At 44.8% G+C, this 19637-nt stretch overlaps 1 protein-coding gene across 1 annotated transcript in view; it reads right to left on the bottom strand.

Moving 5' to 3' along the window:
• Positions 1-10112: 10112 nt before the first annotated feature.
• HTR5A (5-hydroxytryptamine receptor 5A) overlaps positions 10113-19637 on the bottom strand; it is an 11693-nt gene continuing 2168 nt past the window's right edge. The window contains exon 2 of the mRNA XM_046669128.1: positions 10113-10445. Coding sequence (XP_046525084.1) covers positions 10113-10445 — 333 coding nt within the window. The remainder of the gene's footprint in view (positions 10446-19637) is intronic.

Here is a 19637-nt window from a genome sequence, read left to right as displayed (position 1 = left end):
TCTGCACAGTTCCCCAGAGGGGCCCCAGAGAGACTGAGACTCCGTTGCCCACATGGATAACCTGCTCATTAAGCATCCTTTATTAGGGCTGTCCCCCTACCCAGTCTTATTTCCTCTCCATGAATTGTGCTTCCTGTGATCACTTCCCCAAAATTCATGGCAGCCACGCCCTCACCTCAGCCTGGGAGCTGATTGGTCAAGCTAGGTAAGGAAATCCCATTTCTTGTGATAGCAGTTGGCTTAGTGATAGGCAGGTGACCACCATCTGGCCAGTTGGGGGAAGTGGCTGGGCATTGAGAGGAGCCTTGGGGGAAGTTTTTCTCATTCCCTAACGTTGCTGTGATGTGACTCTTGGGGTTGCTGCAGCCATCTGGGCATCTCCAGGGGAAGCAGTTTCAGGGTTAAGCAGAGGCTGAGAACGTGTGAAAGAACCAAGTTCGATTTTGCATTCCAGCCTTGGAGAAGGACCGAAGCCTGCCTACTTAACTGCTGAGGAGGGGAGACGGCAGAATCACTGCTATTCCAAACACTGGAAGTCACAGAAACTGGGACAGTGTTGGAGAATGGAAAGGTTTAGGTTGAGAAAAGGGGGAAAACACTTGGTAAGTTTGCTTCAAGTGCCATTGCATCTGGAATGAGCAGGCGCTTTTATGAATCCTAGCATGGGTTACGATTTTCCACAATTATTTAAAACATATCTCACAAAGCTTGATGTCTTCACAAGTAAAGATTCGCAGATGAATGGATAAATGTGGAGGGAGAATAACGGCCTCCCAAAGATGTCCAGCTCGTGGTCCCCACCACCTGTGACCGTGCTGCTTGGATGGTGAGGGAGCGTTAAGGTGGGGATGGAATTAAGGTTGTTAGTCAGCAGAGAGGGAGATCACCCTGGATTATCTGCTTGGGTCCACTGTGATCAGCAGATCCCAAGCAGTGGAAGAGGTAGGCAGAAGGAGAGAGTCAGAGGGAGATGTGACCAGGGAAGGTCAGAGGGATGCAGTGCTGCGGGCTTTGGAGATGGAGGAAGGGCCAGGAGCCAAGGATTGTGGGTGCCTTCTGGAAGCTGGAGAAGGCCAGAAATTCTAGAGCATCCAGAAAGGAACACAGCCCTGCAGAAACCTGGATTTTCATCCGGTGAGGCCCACATTGGGCTTCTGACCTCCAGAACTGTGCAATCATAAATTTGTGGGGTTTTTTAAAATTGAGGTATAATTGACATATAATGTTATTTTATTTATTTATTTATTTATTTATTTTAAAGATTTTATTTTTTCATTTTTCTCCCCAAAGCCCCCCGGTACATAGTTGTATATTCTTCGTTGTCGGTCCTTCTAGTTGTGGCATGTGGGACGCTGCCTCAGCGTGGTTTGATGAGCAGTGCCATGTCGGTGCCCAGGATTCGAACTAACGAAACACTGGGCCGCCTGCAGCGGAGAGCGCGAACTTAACCACTCGGCCACCGGGCCAGCCCCCATATAACGTTATTTAGTTTCAGGTGTACAACATAATAATTTGATATTTGTATATTTTGTGAAATGATCACCACCATAAATCTAGTTAACATCCTTACCAAAAATATTTACAAAATTTTTTTTTCTTGTGATGAGAACTTTTAAGACCTACTTTCTGAGCAACTTTCGAATATGCAATACAGTGCTATTATCTATAATCACCGTGCTGCGTGTCACGTCCCCAGGACTTGTTTGTTTTATAACTGGAAGTTTGTCGTTCTTCCCCCTTCACCCATGACGCGCAGCCCTCCCGCACCGCTGATAAACACATAAATTTGTATTGCTTTAAGCCACAAGTGGCTTGTAATTGTAATTTGTTATGGTAGCAACAGAAAATTGAACAGTCTATGCGTTCTGCAGTAAAATAACTGGGAATCCTTATGCTCTTTACATCAAATGGAGGAAACCAGGAAAACTGTCTGGCAAAGCAGACGGGACTGTCGCTGCGTTAGTATGTCTTGAGGCCTTTGCTCAAACCGAGTGGTTGTCTCGCTCAAGTTTCTGGGCAGTGATTCACTCTCCTTTCTGCAGTCCCCTTCTTTGGCTGTGAATTCTTATGAGGTTCCCCTAAGAATAGGACACTTGAACTGTCCCATAGATCAACCCAGGAGAACGTCACGGCACTAGCCGTAGAGGCCGGAATCACCCAGGCCCTCTCCCGGTGGGCCTGCCACCCCCAGGACCTCCACTGAGCTGAGGGCTTCTGTGAGGGTCTCGTTTTCATCTGTTACTGGCGGCCCCTCTGAGTCCTCACTCAGCGCGCAAGGTCCACAGCTGGCCAGGCCCTCGCTGTGCTGGACACAGCCACAGATCCCCTCAAGAAGCACTCGCTGCCCAGCGGCCAGGGGTGTGGTCAACAGACAGCCACACTGTTGCAAATCCAGGGTCCTCCTCAGCTCCCAAGGCCACACCCACCTCGGGCAGCCTGCGTCAGCTGACCTGGCCAGGTGCGGGTAAGGCAGCTGTCACCCCTTCTTGCAAAACCGGGATGATGTGTGGGCGTGCTGGTTGTCCTGCAAACACACTGTCCCCATTCAACCGGCAAGGGCAGCTGGGCTCCTTCCTTGTTAGAGGCCAGGTCTGCGTCGACCTTGGCCTCACAGGGACCCTGGGCCGAGAGTCACAAGTCCTTCCTAGGTCAGCTGTTCAGCTTTAACAAGAGCTCAGCAGCAGCCTAACGGCTGTCTCCCTTTAAAAAGGAGTGTACTTGGGACTTGAATATGTCTTTTGGGGGACATGATTGAACTCACAACACTGCTCCTCAGGGAACTCGCAACGTTTGAAAGAAAAGTGCCCATTATGAAAGGCTCGCCTTGCGGGTGGGGATCAGGTTGCCAGGGACGCGGGCGGGGGCGGGGTCAGTTAGAGACCTGCCCCTGGCCTGCTCCTGCCATACCCAGTTCTGGGACAGCACAGCTCACTCCGGCCCCCTTGAGGGAGCTTTGCCTTCCTAGCCCATGTGTGGGGCACTGATGAAACTCGGTGTGGCCTCTATGCCCTCTGTGGTTCCCTTTGCAAGTACTAAGTATGGAAATACCTGCCACCAGCAGAGGCACTGCCTCGTCACAGACTGGATGGAGGGCATCTTCAGAGGCCCCCGTTAAAAGTGAGCTACAACAGAGAGCAAGCTTTCGGAGGGAGCAGTCTCACTCTTAGAGAGATTGGTGGTGCAGCCGCTGGGTCTGACTGAAGATGCTCACTAGCACCAGCTGCTCAGGTTGGTCAGCGCTGACGGTTACTGAATGCTCAGACCTGAAGTGAGGCGAGTTCTGCCTCAAAGGGATTTACCACTTAGTAATCAGCGCTCAGGATTCACAAGCCCTCCAAGTGTTTTGGAAAGTCACCCCCGCCCCCCCATACTGAGGGTGTGGCTGCATAACACTGCAGTAAAAAAAAAGCAAGGATTATCAGAATGTAAGGGGATAAAAAGATGTTAGCCAAGACTCCAGAAAGGCGAGTTAAAGGTTCGGCAGAGCCTGAAGGTCACTGGGTTTATAGAAATGAGAGACTTGACCACCTTACAACGTCAAGGATGGGAGGACTAACGAAACTAGGAATTCTTCGCTTGTCCAGTTCCCAGGAGGGAGTTCGGGAGCCTTTTCCTGACCAGCTCTCGCCTGGAGGGCGTTCGTCTGTAGTCAAGTAGAGGAACATGCGCAGAGAAAGGCCAGCAGGGAGCAGACGCAAGCACACGCAGCTCCCTGGGCTCAGCTCCCGTTGCCTCTGCAAGCCTGCCTGCCCGCCGGAAGATCTCTAGAAATAACTATAACAAGTGTGAAAGCCAGCTGAGATTCACGGCGCTGAACGGGAAGTTTAGAAACGCTTTGAGAATTTCTAATGTTATTAACACCAATCCTCGCAGCGACTCACGATCCCCGAGGTAGAACTTCCCTTCTGTCTACTGAAAAGTAAAACCGTGATTCCTAACAGCTTGTCCCTTTGGAAATCATCTTCCCCTTCAGCACCTTTAGCACGGTTTTTCTCAGACACCTACCCTCTTGCAATGAACAGACTGGACTGAGTGTGGCTTCAGGTGCATCAGCTCTGACGGTTAAAGACAAAAAGTCACACGATGAGGGGGTCAGCGTGAATCAGGTCACGGGAGTGAAAATGTTTCTGAGCTCTGAGTGGCTCCAGTGTGTTCATGTGACCCTCAACGAGGGACTGTTTCGGCAAAACAAGGGACAATGGGAGTATTTATTAGATTTAGGACAGCCTTTAACCTGAGCACTGAGAGCAGTTGCCTGACTTATATTAAAGCGTGAAAATCACAGTATTTTCATCAGTATGTTCTGTTTCTAAACTGATCTAAAAATTCCTCCAACTGTGTTAAAGTGTAATCAATGTCATTTAATAACCTGGGGCTCACGAGATCCTGTCTCCCAACTTCGTGAGCAACAAACTTTCCTCGGTTGTAACTACATCCAGGTCACAGGAAATCACGGAAGTGGAAGTGAAGAACATGGTTTATTTTCATGCTACTGATAAGCAAGAATAGACTGACTAAAGTGGGTGCCTTTACCGTCTGAACACTCTTTTCTAAGGGGACTGATGCATTGGCCCTCAAACTAAAGAAGGGTTAGCTACATATTCCTAGACGGGAAAAGATATTTCATTCACCCAATAGAATTTGTGTCTATATCTTTTAGGGCAAAGCTAGCAGTTTCTACAGTGGGTGTTTGGGGCAAGAAGCCCTTTGAGAGCCAGGCGTCTGTCTTACACTGTGGTCACCCTGGGAAAGCTGGGCTGACTGGCATTTGCATGATACTCCTTAAAGCACTAAGACGAAGTCACAAGGACACCAAATTAATCAGGAAAGTGCTAGTTGTAGAAAAGAAAACTCTGCTTGATTTTTAATTCCTACTTTGCCGCCCAGGACCAGGGACCCCATCGTCTCTCGGGCACTAAATAAAGCGAAGATGGCTTCAGGTTCGTTCAGTTTTAGATTCTGGGTTTATTCCTCTGCTTCTGCTAGGACAGATTTAAGGCAGGGGGTGAAAACCTGTGTTAATTAAGAAGATCCGTCCAGGAGGGAAATGCTCATCGGAGGATTTGTACAGCACTGTAGACGGAATGCTCGGTCCAGAGGTCAAAATCCACGTGCAGAGCCTGCCCGAAGGTTTCGGTACCTGACTCATTTTGCAGAGGTGGGAGACAAGGCGGGCTGGGTTAAGGAGTGGTAAGGAATGAATATATTAAAATCTAATAAAAGACATCCCTTGTTCTTGGATAGGATGACTCAGCATCATAAAGACGACTGTCTTTAAGTTAATTTAGGCATTTAACACAATCCAAATAAAAAGGCCAACAATGTTTTATCTGGAGCCAGACAAGTTGATCGTAAAGTTCAGCTGGAAAATAGCATTTAACAAGATTAGGGAAGCCGTGACGATAAACAATACTGCAATACCCACCAGGTATTATAACAGATCTAAAGCTTCTGCGGGTAAAACATCGGCCGGCGCTTGAAGGGATGAACAGCCAAGCGGAGGAGCATAGGAAAATCCAGGAGAGAGAGAGAGAGGGACGCATTAGTGAGCAGAATTAGAGACCAGCCTGCAGGTGCTGAAGCTGCTGCTGTACAGAGAGCTGCTGCATCTTCTGCTTCTTGGTTGGTTTTAGACTCACACAGCCTGGAGCCCTCTAGCTGGCTGGTAAATTTTGCAGCCATGTACATTTTCTGTAAATCACACACACACACACACACACACACAGAATCATCTCTAAATTCCTGTTTTTCACCATATTTTTAGCGACACTAAGAACCCACTGGCCCACTTATCTCTCCTGTTCACCTGTTGGCCTTATTTAAAACCACAGCTAAAGGGCTAGAGCAGCTGGGCTGGTACTTTCGGCCCCTCACAGGCGGCTGTGAGTTAACTGACGGGCTCGTTCTCCAGCTGCACTTGTGCAACGTCACCCTGCACGGCTGAGTTATTTCCCAAGATCCCTCCTCCCTTTGACCTTATCAGAACATTGGGTTGCTCCTAAAATAGAGGAAGAAATTTAAGCTCATAGGGCAAACTGTACATTGTCAAAAAGATTCTAAAAGACCATATTTGGTGACACCAAAAGACAGCCGCTTTTGTTGTAAAATAATAAAGGAATGTATTTGTTAATGGAGTGGTTCTTGCTGATGCCAGATCAGCGGGGGCAGCTGTCCATGTTGTCTGTTATCTGTCCTGCCTGCCCTGTAGTCTGGCTGTGCGAAGAACTGTGTGTCCAGGGGGAAACCCCCCACCTCGAGGAGCAGGGAGAAGGAGGAGAAAAGCCAGGTGAGAGACGGCCCCTCTCACTCCTCTGCCCCCACCCCCTCCAGCCCACCTTCTCCAATCCGGGGCCAGGACCTCTGTCCCCCGAATAATGCGCCTGTTCAGGACCAAGGCGCACCTGCTGTGGGCGGCAGGTAGCCTGTCTCGTGCTGACAGTAGGCTCTCAGTTGTCTGCCTTTGTGGAGCAGACCGCCTTTCCTTCCGCTCGCACTGAAACTCCGGCTTGTAGCATGTCGGGAAGGCAGCTTGTGGCATCTGACCTGCCACCCTCGCCGGTGGGATAAATTCCTGTGTTAGTGTGCTCGGGCTGCCTTAACAAAGCACCACAGACAGGCAGTTTAAACAAAAGGAGTTTATCGTCTCCCAGTCCTGGAGGCTGGAAGTCTGAGATCAAGGTGTTAGCAGGGTTGGGTCCTTCTGAGGCCTCTCTCCTTGGGGTGTGGATGGCTGTCTTCGCCCTGTGTCCTCACATGGTCGTCTCTCTGTGTGTGTCTGTGTGCTCACCTCCTCTTCCTATAAGGACACCAGTCAGCTTGGATCAGGGCCCACCCTTATGACCTCACTTTATCACCTTTTGAAGGCCCTATGCCCCAAGCAGTCATATTCTGAGCCACTAGGTGTTAGAACTTCAACACGTGAATTCTGGGGAGACGCAATTCAGCCCATAACACCCCCCAACTTCAGTTTCCAGCAGAGAAGATAGAGACTACAAGACTGAAGTGACTTGTATTGAACGCCACCACTCTAAGTTCTGCCCGTCTAGGGGTGAGAGACCTGACACTCTTCATTCCTGTTCCCAGAAACATCCAGTGTGTGGCCAGAGGCACCACCTCTGTGCACAAAATATGACTAAGTAAGTGTGTGGAGTGTGAAGTCTAGAAATTAGGTGGATTTTGGGTCTCAGCAGCTGTGGTCAGGAGCCTTCTTGCCGTGTGACGGGTGGAGAGGGGAAAAGGCCTCATACTGACTTGTGTCTCCTCTCTAGGCGCCCCCAGGGCAGAGCCTGACAGACAGGAAGGAGCTGGTAAAGCAGAATGCAGTCTGCAGCCTCAGTTCCAGCCTCGCAAGCAGAGCACCATCCTTCCACCAGCAGCGTGTTCGCAGAGGGATCATCTAGAGAAGCTTATTATGAGGCATCGGAGAGAATCGCAAGCCCCTCATTTCACAGAAGATGGGAAGGGAAGGGTAGCACAGCGCACTTTGCCGAAAGTGGTGTGACTGATGCGTTAGTGGAATAGGAGTTGACCTCAGGTATCTTCCCTTTATCAGCACAGTAGGCGGAGTCATTTTATTAACATGTTCTACTGGAGCTGAAATAAAGGGCATAGGAAAGTTTGCCCTATATAGAGGATTTGCTAGGAATCCTCCTGCCTTCTCTAAGCACTCCGTCTAACAAAGGTGGTTATGACAACATGGCACGAGGAATAGGGGCTGATGCTTTGAGCAGTTACTTTCTGTTTATGATTCATGTTAATTGCTTACCTGATAAAGTGCTAGCAGACAAAAGTAAACAAAAGCGTTTCACAGACATTTGAATTGCACACTAGAAACCCAAGTTCAATCGACATTTGGATCTTGTAATATTTCTTACCTAGTCATAAACAATTTGGGTATTGAAGTGGAAGCAAAATAATCCATTAATTGCCACTTCTTCCTTCTTGTAGACAGTGTTTCTTGCTGTAAGTAGCATATGTAGAGTGTATTTTATATGATGCATATTTTAAGTGACATCTGGGAAGCACTAAATACATATTGAATAAAGAGAGTAAAGGGATTCATTCATCTTATGAAAATATTACTAATAACCTCAGTAGGAGATTGAAATTAGAATTATAATAACATCTTTCTCCACAAGGTGTACAGCATCCAGGGGGAGTCAAGGAGCATTTGAAGCCGCTAGACAGATGTGGCACATCTTCCAAAAACTTCACTTTACTGAAAAGTTTAGAGGAAATAAATTTTTTTTTAATAATAAGACAAACACTGAAATTTTGGAGTAGAACGAAAGTTTGCACATGGACTTTCCAATAGAGTGGACGTTTAAGAACTTTACCCTTGATTCTGATGTCATACCTCCAGATCCCCATGTCCGAGTGTCTCCTTCTCTGCCAGAGGTGCTTCACGAGGTTCTAGAAGCACCTTCCTTGGTACAACACGAGATACAGCAGCACTGGGCGGTCTCTTTGGTTCCAAGTAATAGTATGGGAGGTAACTTGAGGAAGTGAACAGTCTGTATTTTAAAATATTTGTGGGTTTGGCACTTCAAGTGATATACACAGAAAGAAGAAAAATCTAAGGACGTTTCCAAATAAATTCCTCCATGAATTCGCTGCAGTGCCTGGGTGAGACGTCTGCCTTCAGCACCGTGGTCCCAGTACCACGAGCTGTGCACGTGCTTTGAATGAAGACCATCTTTGCAGTAAATATGAGACTAAACTTCAAACCAAGAACTCGAATGCAATTCTCCTATGTTTGACATCTTAATTGATATAATTTATTATATACAATATAATACAGGTACATTACATGTATTATAATAATTCAAAGATTATTATAATGCATAACTTTTTAATTTGTGCACTCAAAGAATCAGGGATATAGCCGACCACAGGCAGTTTTATTACCCGAGATCTTTTGAAAGTTTGTGTGATGGCCTGGGTGTTACATGATCATGTAAAGGCTGCACCATCACTTAACCGTCTTGCCTCGCCAATTATATAAAGGTGTCAACTTGCAGAGGACTGAGGCCACGGTTTACCGTATTTCTGCCATTCTCATTAGTCATGAGCGTTGGCCTCATAGCAGGCGTTCACATACCTGTACAAAAGTAGCAATCAGCAAATTAGCCAACGATCCCCTTAAAGTGCACGTGTTTGGTGAATGTGCCTTCATAGTCCTTGGTTATGAAACTATCTTTAAGAAGTCAAGAACTTCACGATAATTATTTTCCTCCCATCTCAGGATCCAAGGACAAAGTTCCTGGTGCAGCAACATTTGAATAAATTTCATACGAACGAAACTCATAGCAAATAAGCAAGCTTGACAGATTCCGTGAAACTAGCAGATTTTTCTATTGTTTGTGAACAGTTGCTTCAAAAGGGAAGGAGACATTTGACGGGACTTTTAGTTCCTTTTTCCAAGCTGATGGGTTGCATTTCAGAATAAACTTGCCAATGGGAACATTTGCCCCCTCCGTAGTTTTGTGTGTGTGTGTGTGTGTGTGTTAGCCATAAATAAAACCGTAAAGCCAATATTTACTGGTTTTGCAAACTTAGTTTTGTACTTTAATATGTTTGGAGACAATATTTTGTGGCCAAATTTTGGGACTTACACAATAAGTATCAGGGTGTACTTACCAGGACCATAGAATGAAATATTTGAATGTGGACTATTCTAGAAAACCCGGAATGATGGTTTCCCAGGCCCAGATGTTCCATTATGACTTCTTGTTCATTCTTTCCTATCCATTCTCAACCTGCCCATATTGGTCATCTCCACCCTCTCATCTGCCTCGTTGACTTCTCTGGGACAAGGACGATAACCATGCTGGAGTGGGTTTTGGAGAGGAAAGAGCACTTTGTAGGCAAAGTCCGTGGCTTTTAGGTGTAGAGTGAGGAATAGTAGATAAATGAGGTCACCAAAACTGCCCGTGGAGACTCCCATTCCTGCCTAGGAGGAGGAAGTGAGGCTGGTTAGTTCTGCAGAAGACCCTGGATAGCTTTAAGGGTTTGTCTCTCCCACGTGGCTGCTGGGTGGGGACGGGGAACAGATTAAACTGGAAATTTCACTGAGTTATGGGAATAACTCCTTCTTATCCCGGGCCTTATGCTCAGTGTTGCCTAGAAAAGAAGTTCTTGAAGGCGCTGTTGTAGTTCTTGTTGAAAGCTGTGTAGATCAGGGGGTTGAAGAAGGAGTTGGAGTAGCCTAGCCAGAGGAAAATGCTCTTCCAGATGGCGGGGATGTCGCAGGAGAAGAGGGGGCTGATGAGCTCCGTGGTGAAGAAGGGAATCCAGCAGAGCACAAACACCCCAATGAGGATGCCCACCATTAGGGCAGCTTTCTGCTCCTTCTGTTCCCTCCATGAGTCCCCTTCGGTCTGGAAGGTGACAGTGGCGTGGCGGACGGTGAACACCATCTCGGGCTGCTGATCAGAGGCCTTCACCTGGAAAAGAAGAGCAGAAGCTTCATGAAGAGCCACCTCTTTATGCCTGCCAGGTACAGTGGGCTGAACCTAACCCCTGACGCCTGGGTCCCACACATCTGCTTCAGAGAAAGTCCTCGTTTGTCGGGTGGGAGAATATGGCAGCCTGTGGGGTTCGCCCTCGGCTATGAAAACGTGGTGACGGAGCTGGGCGTCTGCTTACATCTTAGAAATGGAAGGAAAACGGGAGCCTCCATAATACACATGATGAAGCTGGGTTCCCCATTGCTGTCTGTTCAACAGGGAACAACAGAAATAAGCAGGTCACCCAGTATATACAGCTGAGTGACAAAGAGGCACCAGCAATCGAAAGTGTGCTAAATCCTTACCAAACCCCTTATACTTAGGACTCGATTTTCCGAAATCTTTATAACTTCCCACGTTCATGTGAATCCCCTCCAAAATGTTAGAATTTTCTAGAAATTTTCTTCTCGTGTAAGGTTCCCACTGCTGTGCTTCCAGAACATATTTTACTGTTTGGGACAGTTCACTCACCAACATGTTTATCTCTTTCTGGGTTTATTCTGTGTTCTTCCCCTCCCCCACATTTATGGAAAACAGAGACTCCAGACTCTTAGGGTCTCTTTACTTGGGAGCTCCCAAGTCGACCGGGGGGCAGGTTCCCACAGAATCAGGCTCTCCAGTTTCAGGTCCCTTCTCTAAGGAAGTGGAATTCCTGGGAAAGGAAGCTCTTCCCTCCATTCCAGTCCTTTTTTAGATCTTTGGGGATGTGAACTGAGGAGTGTCTGACGATGAGGCAGCCTAAATCTGAAGAAATCACAGTGGACATATTTACTAAGTTAGCAAATTAATGGATCCACTCAAAATTCAGGACAGTTTCTGGGTCATTCACTCGTTCGCTGGCGGGTGAGCCTACTTTGACATTAAATATTATTCTTCCCAACTCTAGCCTCCTGTGACCCCAGTGCTTTGGAAAAGGAGAATCACACAGCTCGCTCTCAAGCAGAACACAAGCTTTCCGGCGATGGACTAGGTCAGAAGGTCTCTCTTGTTAACCTAACCCGCTTAACCAGGTCGTGGCTACTTCTATAAATTGGAGGCAAAAGGAATTGACTTATCTATCATACGGAGTAACTGAATGTAAATAGGAACACTACCATTAAGGGAATGTTAGTTGATGTAAGAATTATCAAATTTGTATGAGAGCCTTCCTGTCATTTATTTGAGAAACAGTGAAACACCAAGTATTGTACAATTAAAAAGAAGATTATAAACATGGAAAGAAATAGTCCATAATACTGCAACCCTTAAAAACATACATAAAATGAGAAGGGACAGCCTGTCCTTCGGTACCCCAGTCTTACCCCAGATGGAGCCACAGTTACCTTTCTTATTTCAGGAGTGCACATCTGGGGATGCATTGCAGGGAACTCGTTTATAGAAATACAAACACAACATTTAGCTTCATTTTTCAGCATAAAGAAAACAGGAAAACCTACCAATTTCCTTAATAAAACTCAATCCCAAAAAGGCATCAGGAAAAGCTTTTTCTCCCATTTTCCAAAGACGGCAATGGAAGGGAAAATTTGGTCCTGACTCTTAAATCTCCTAGAACTTCTCCTTCCTCTCAGCACTTTTTCACTGGTAACACTGGCCCCTCGGGGTTGTGACTCCCTTGCGACCACCCCTTAATTCTCTCCAGCAAAGCTGGAAAGGTGAAGCATTGAAACTAGACTTTACCAAAGTCACTGGGATAACAGTAGAAATAAATACAGCAACAGACACCTAGATATTCTGGCTTTTGAGATATGCTTATCTTTGGGAACCAGCCAATCTCTCCTATCCTCACTCCTTGTCTGCCCTCCTTGTGGTCAATAGCCTTTTCAGATGGATTCCAGAAGCCCATGCTAGGTGCTTTATATACTCAAATTCCAGTTGCAAGACACAATGAGCCTCACAATGGGACTACCAGTGTAAGGCCAGTCTTCTATAGGATGAGATATACCTCCCCCACCAATGCTGCACATTCTATTTGTTTGTAGGAGTTTTCTATTGCATAGTGGGAAAAGTTACAAGGTTTCCATTCTGGGTAGCCATCTTCTTTCCTAATGACTGATGCTGAGAATATCTGCCTTCTTTGGGACTCTGCCGTACACTCAGATCCAGTCCTGACCTATATCCAAAGGGGTTGCCATACCAGAATGGAGCACAGTAACTCATCATTCATCTCAGAGACACACGATCACCATGGTTGTTTTGTTATCCAGGTGTGTGACCCACATTTAACTGTAGGATTTGAATATTTCTATAAAAATTGGTCTTAGGAGAGGGAGCCCAAGCATTATAAGGGCTCCCTTTATATACAGGGAATCGTGGTCCCTGTAAAGGAATGTTTAGTGCCCTGAGAGAAGGCCTGCTTGTATGGGCACTTGGCAGTTGTACTATAAAATGTTGGATTCTTCCAGTGTAGTTTACCTGGCTTCTTATGAAGGATGAGCTATACCCAAATATAGCACGCATCCACTGCATCTGAAAGAACTCTCTGCTGAACGATAGTTCGAACGTTGAGTAAAGCGTACTCTTAAAGAGTTCCCAGTTTTATTTATAGATCCTGAGGATGATTTCTCTCGTGTCAGGAGCGTGTTTCAGCTAAATGTGCGCGCACAGGCGTTATATTCACTGAGCTCTTAGTGTGGCAGTTGGGGAGCCCACATTCATGGGGCCCCTTTCCAGCAAAGATTCTAAATTCATTTTTTTAACAATTCTTTTAATGCTCCACCAGGTCTTCTTCCACCCCTTAGGATTCTACCTTGAATTCAAATTAAATACATTTTTTCTGAATACTTTCTTTTTACGGTTTGCTTTGAGTCAGGAATTTCTTATAGGTTAGTCGTGGAACTCCGTGTTTTTCAGAAAAGCACATTCTTCCAGGATCTTGATGTGAAATGTTGATCATTCTACTGGGCCGTCGTTTGGTGCAGCATTCAACACCAACTCGCTTGACAGAAGGAAGAGCGTCACTGATTTAAAGTGGTTCCTCTGGGGCAACAGTGGCTCCAGTTGAGACGGGGTCTTTGTTTTTGGCGAGTTTCCAGGTGCTGATGTCTTTAAAAGGTAGATGTGGCTGCTTCCCCTGTGGCTGGCTTATAGACTCCTTAGCTCTTTGCTGTCCACTAATCAATGACGGCAATAAAGCACTTAATCAAGTCTGGAGAAAACACTCTATTAACCACTCCGTCAATTACGCAACATGCTTATTAATAGATTCACAGGAAGAGAGGTAGTAGGGCAAAAAAAAGTGACCATCCAAGCCAAATTAGACTTTTCCTAATAATCTTTGTAATGCTGGATCATTTACAGCACACGCCTCACCATTTAAGTGTCACATATAAACATTTTCTAAGTGACCAGTTAGCATTCTCTCTCCCCATAAAGGAGTTCTTTGGGGAACATGTACCTGTGTGTTAGACTTCTCATTCTTATTTGTGCTAAATAACTATTTCCTAGTTAATCATAAATCTGGCATGTTCTTTTATTTCCTCTAACTATTCTGCTCCACCTCCCTGTTAATATCACAGATAATCGATAGATTACCATCAGTTGTGGGTACAGAAATTAAAGGATGAAGACGCTTACTTTGGAAAAGTGGTTTCAGGTGATTCGCAGGTTAGACCAGGCTATTGTCAGAAGGGGAGATGGATGGATGAAACAGGATTTTCAACCTAGAAATGGTCTTATACATTAAGGGAGGGCTCCACGAGGAGAACAATAAAAGCGTTTCCACAAACTTAGGAAAAGACTGATTCTTCTGTAGCTATGGTAACGGGAGCCTTGTGACTTGTTTACATCTCTTCAGTTGATCAAGGACAATGCAGCTCTGTGGATATACACTTGCAAACCAACCAACTGGCGTCAGCCCTCACTTCTGAAAGTCAGCCAGTTGGTAGGACCCGCCCCAATAAACACACCTCTGAGCACCAATCAACCAACAACAGTCTCACCAAGTAAGCCCACTTTATGAAAGCTGTCAGCTCGCAGCTGCTCTGAATGTCCTCCGGGCCCTGAACTCCACACTGTCCCCAGTCCTCATAGATGATCAGCATTCTCCTTTGCTCATGGAGAAGGTGTCTGACAAGTACAGCTTTCTCTTACTGTAACGAGCAGTAAATTTGGCTTTGACTTTTTTATTTCAGATGCTGTGTGGTGTTTGTATCGTCCTTGGACAGTTCTGGAGCGTCCACTGACATCACCTTGAAGACCTATCCCAGGATGCTTGGATCACAGCTGCCTTCGCTGGGCCCCTAACTCCAGCTGCCCTTCAACCTGCAGCATGGTGCCTCAGTCTCAACAACAGTGTGAGCTCCGAGCAGCTCCCCTGGGCTCTTCTCGCTCTCTGTATTCTGTTACCCCAGCATTTGTAACCGATAGTGTCTTAGTGTACATAAAATCACATTGTAAAATTACCAGACAAGAAGGCAAATCTATAGAACTTCATTTAAACCCCGGTCTAGAGCTAAGCTAAAGGCCATAATCAAGAATTTTCCTAAACTTTAGGGAGAAGGGCAAAAAGTGGTTACAGAATTTAGAACTTTGTTCGAGTATTGAACAAAACTCTTCTTGTCCTGGGCTGCAGATCTGTAGCAGACAGCTAAATTCATTGAAATCTCCCTCAGATGGGGAAAAATGCTTAAAAGTGGAAGGATTAAAAAAGTTATATAACGCAACTGTGAAAATTTAAAATATAAAAATATAGAATGCATTACATAAGCCCATTTCAGAAGCTTTTGCTTAAAGAGAAGATTGAATAGATTCAAAATTGTAAACCAAACAAAAGACAGAAAATAGACTTCAGAAAACTTTGAAGCAGTATTCTGGTGTAAACTCAACAGCAGAAGGATAGAGTCTTGTCCTGTCTTCCTGTAAATGGGCTCAAACCCGAACTAGGGAATTCAATAAGAAAAAATAAATTGAAATGTGAAGTTGCCAATTTGGAAAATATCCGTTACGGGGCTAGACATTTCCAGAAGTGTCCTTAGAAAGCAAATAAACTAGAAATCAATACAAGATACGGCTCTCTAGGTAAAACATCCCAAAGGACCTCTGTTCTCAAAGATTGGGGGGCCTAGGTAAGGACCCCTGCAAATATTGCCAGCAGAAGAATCCTTGAAAGAATCAACGTCAACTCAAAATGGCAACTATCTAAAATCTGTCCAATGAGGTCACTCCAAGGGACATACTATCACCCAACCATTTCCTATCCTTCTGAACTTCCAAGGGGAATTGTCTATAATGACAGATGTACAACAATACAGCTTTCTTATTTATATAGGTGTCACTACAACTACCATTATCCCCATCCTTATAGAACAACAGATCCTTCAGCCTAAAATTGTAAAGTTGTCTGGAAAGGAAACAAGCAAATTGACTTTTAACAAGTTAAAAAAAAATAAAAACAGAGAAGAGGACTTCTTCAAAAAAAATGATTGGTTATACCAGATGTTGAAAGAAGATCATGAAAGACAAGTCTGTGGCTATATAGTAAATTTTAAAAGGCTTGAGGGAAAGTAAACTTTATTAGAAAAATTCGAGCAGTGAAAATCTTTAACAACCCTCTGTGACAACTTGTAACTCATTTTGCAGGGTCATTATCAGAAGAATACTTCTTTAGTTTCTGTAACATACCTACAAATTTAATACATAGCATCTGCTTCCAGATGAAATACACTGCAGCCCTTATACATGATCAGATTGTAGCTGACTATGCAGAAAAATACCTATACTGTGTATGATTCAAGACATTACTAAAGAAATAGCAGTGGTCCTAGAGTCCTCATGGACAGAAGATACCACAGATGGACAGATTAATTGGAGTATAATGTCTAAGAGTTCAGATTGATTTTTCCTCTGTTGTCATGAACCTGCCTTTTTTGTACAAATATAAAAATTCTGGGCTGTGCTCTAGGTGGATTAAATAGAAAACACGGCACCTATCACAGAACTATTGCCTATTGAAGCCCGCCTCTTAATTCAGGCATCAAGGCTTTACTTCCTTGCTTCAGAGAAATTACAGACATCAATTAAATTAGTCAACACATCTTCAGAGCTAATATTAAGCCTTTAAATCTTATGTTACCATTCATGGTAAATCTTCTTTGCTAACCAAAACCACCCAACGTTTTCCTACTAGTTGATTAATTATAATTCATTGTCACTTTCTCCTTCTCTTCTTACTACCCACTGGTTTAACACTCCTGATCCAGGACTGTATATTCCTTAGCCAATGAAGGAAAATCTCATGATTGTCTTTCTGAAATTGAAGAAGTGTCTCTGCATCAAACAGAAATTGATACCCTAGTACCAAATTCCAACTTACTATTGTTTGTTGATGAGTATTATATTAAAAACAAAGAGGACAATACAAGATTTGATTTGCAACATATGCAATAAATAGTCCAGTCCCTCTCATAAAGTCCGATTTCTTCACAGAAGCCAAATCATTCAATGACTGAACCGTGGTCCTTTCTAGGGCATACAAAATTGACAAAATAGAAGAGAAGGTATATAAACTAATAATTGATACGTTTCCAAGTAATTCACTTATGTAACTTGCTATAGAAACACCTTCCTCAGGTATTGTTTAAAACTGAAAAACAAATGTGAATTACTCGGTGCCTTGACGCCACGTGAAATAATCCTAAACTGAGGTCCTTCAGAGAATGTCCAGAAGCAGAAGCATGGATGTTGAATGCTAACCCAAGAACAAGCAGATGACCGCATGAAGAAGGGAGCTTCTTGACAATCTTCGCAGACGACACACCTACAACTTCTTTAAAGTTGATCACATCTCTTGTACAGCTCCTGGGTTCTTTACCCTGTGCTGAAGTCAGGCTTTTTAATGTCAATCCAGAACCAAGGTTGGTTGTTCAGTAGGGCTGCTAGTTAGGACATCCCAAGGACTAAATATCTCCTTACAAAGAGTCCAAAAGGATAAAATGCTTTCAAGAAAGATTCCTCAGAACAGTTATCGCATCCACAGGAATTAGACAACTTAAGATTTTCATTTTTTTAAAAATGGTTGACATAGTAAAGAATGCCTAGCTTGAGTGACACAGTAAATTATACAGCCTGTGCACTGGGGGCACAACAAACCAGTTTAAACGTGGTAACCCAAGTAGTCCTGACTAACAGAATCACCTCAGATTTTCTTTCGGCCAATCAGGGAGGTGGCTACCCCATAGCTTACACTCCTTGCTGCACCTGGACTAACACTATAGGTAAGGCAAAACAATCTGCTTTTAAGCTAAAAGAAAAGGCAACCTTGCTATCTCAGATAGACACAGTGAAACTTTGGGACCCGCTTTCTTGATCAGGACTGGAAAATCTTGAGTCATAACTGGGGAGATCTTCCAATCTCTTCTTGTAATACTTCTGGTTGTACTTTGTCTCAGAGTTGTTCGATGTCTGTTGCCCAGAGCTTTAAATTCTTCTGCACAGTATCGTCCTGACAAATGATTCAAAATCATGTTGATCAAAGTGCACTCTGAATATCAGACATTGACAGGTGAAATTTCATCTTCAAGGAGAACCAACAGCAGTGGCAAAGATCTGGACAATCCTTGAGGGTCTCTCTTGAAGCTTTGGCTGAATGAGGACTAAGAGCGGAGGACTGAGAGCTCAGTGTTCCCACAAACCGGGGGCAAGCTGAGTGTCTGTAACCTAGAACCAGCCTGAAACTTACTCTGTCAATCAAGGACAATTCATCTCAGTGGACTGGCTTTTGCAAACCAACCTGTCAGTGTCAGTCCCTCACTTCTGCAAGTCAGGCAACCAGGGTAGACTCATTCTAATGAACTCCCATCGGTGTAGCAACCAATCAACAAAGCTGCTCACACATACCGGTGATGACAACCCACTTACACCCCGGAGAGTCCACCTATCCCTGAACTCTGCACTTGAAAAAACGCCCTCTCTGATCAGCGTTCTGCTCTGCTCAGAGAGATTGTGCCCAAGGACCATAGTTCTCTTACACTCTAGTGAGCAATAAACTCAGCTTCGTCTTTTCATTTCCAATCTTTAGGAGTGGCCTCATCATCTTCTGGCAAGGATGAGTCCTCTCTCTCGCGCGTGGCAGTTCCCACATCAGTGTCTGACATATGTGAGGCTTTCAGTACCTTTGAATAAAACTCAGTGGATGAAAAAACAGAGAAGAAGGGTTGTGTTTCCCTAGGTAACACAGCTAGTTGGCAGTAGAACCGTATTTAGAAACTTTGACACCTACTACCATAGAGAAATCAGGAAGTCTGGTTTGCAATTAACCCTTCACAGTAACATGAGGACAGAGGCAGCCCCATATTAAATGCAGAGCTCTGGGTCACTTAGAGGCATTGCAAAGCCAAGGGACTAATTTTGAATCTTAGCTGGCAGAGAAAATGAAACAGTGCAAAAAAATATATAAAAGCACAAAGATGTGACAATGCTTTGTTCCGCTGTCTTCAAAGCAGAGCAGCGAGAGCCCCTCAGAGACAGAATTGTAATTGCTTTTCCCTTTTACAGTGTGTTTGGTACTGACTGTAATGTGTGTTTACCTGGATTAAGCACCCCGGGAGAAGGGGACCCACTGAAGGAGGGCCCTTGAAGGTGGCGGGTCCTCTTGTGCCTGACCTGGAATTGGGGTGGGTGCTCACACACATGGACATTCCAGGTAGTGTGTTCCCTCTCTTACCAGTCAGCACTCCTTGTTCAGTTTAGAAATCGAATAATCAGGGTTTCCCAAATTTGGCACTATGGACATTTTTGCCTGAATAATTCTTTGTTGTGGGGGCTCTCCTGTGCCTGGCACAATTTTTGGTAGCATCTCTGGACTCTACATGCTAGATGCCATTAGTACCCTCCCCCAAGTCTTGATAATCAGAAAAATCTCCAGACATTCCAAGTCTTCCTTGGGGGACAAAACCATCCCTGGTTGAGACCATTGTTCTAGATAAAAGGACAAGTAGCCTCTGATCCTCTTTTCCTTCTTTCTTCTAGAATTATGCCTTCCTACACCTCTGCTTACTTTAAGCTGGATTGATTAGTCATGGTTGGAATTAGCTACTGACTCTAGAAAACAGTCATATACAGAGCTCATAGTAGGTGTTTATCTCCCTCAAAAAACTGAACTCTTCATGGGCAAAGGTGATGTCTTTTTTTTTT

Source organism: Equus quagga, chromosome 8 (genome assembly GCF_021613505.1).
Source record: "Equus quagga isolate Etosha38 chromosome 8, UCLA_HA_Equagga_1.0, whole genome shotgun sequence".
Classification (NCBI taxonomy): Eukaryota; Metazoa; Chordata; class Mammalia; order Perissodactyla; family Equidae; genus Equus; species Equus quagga.
The sequence above is the reverse complement of the archived record's forward strand: the minus strand, read 5'-3'. Positions and strand labels throughout refer to the sequence as shown.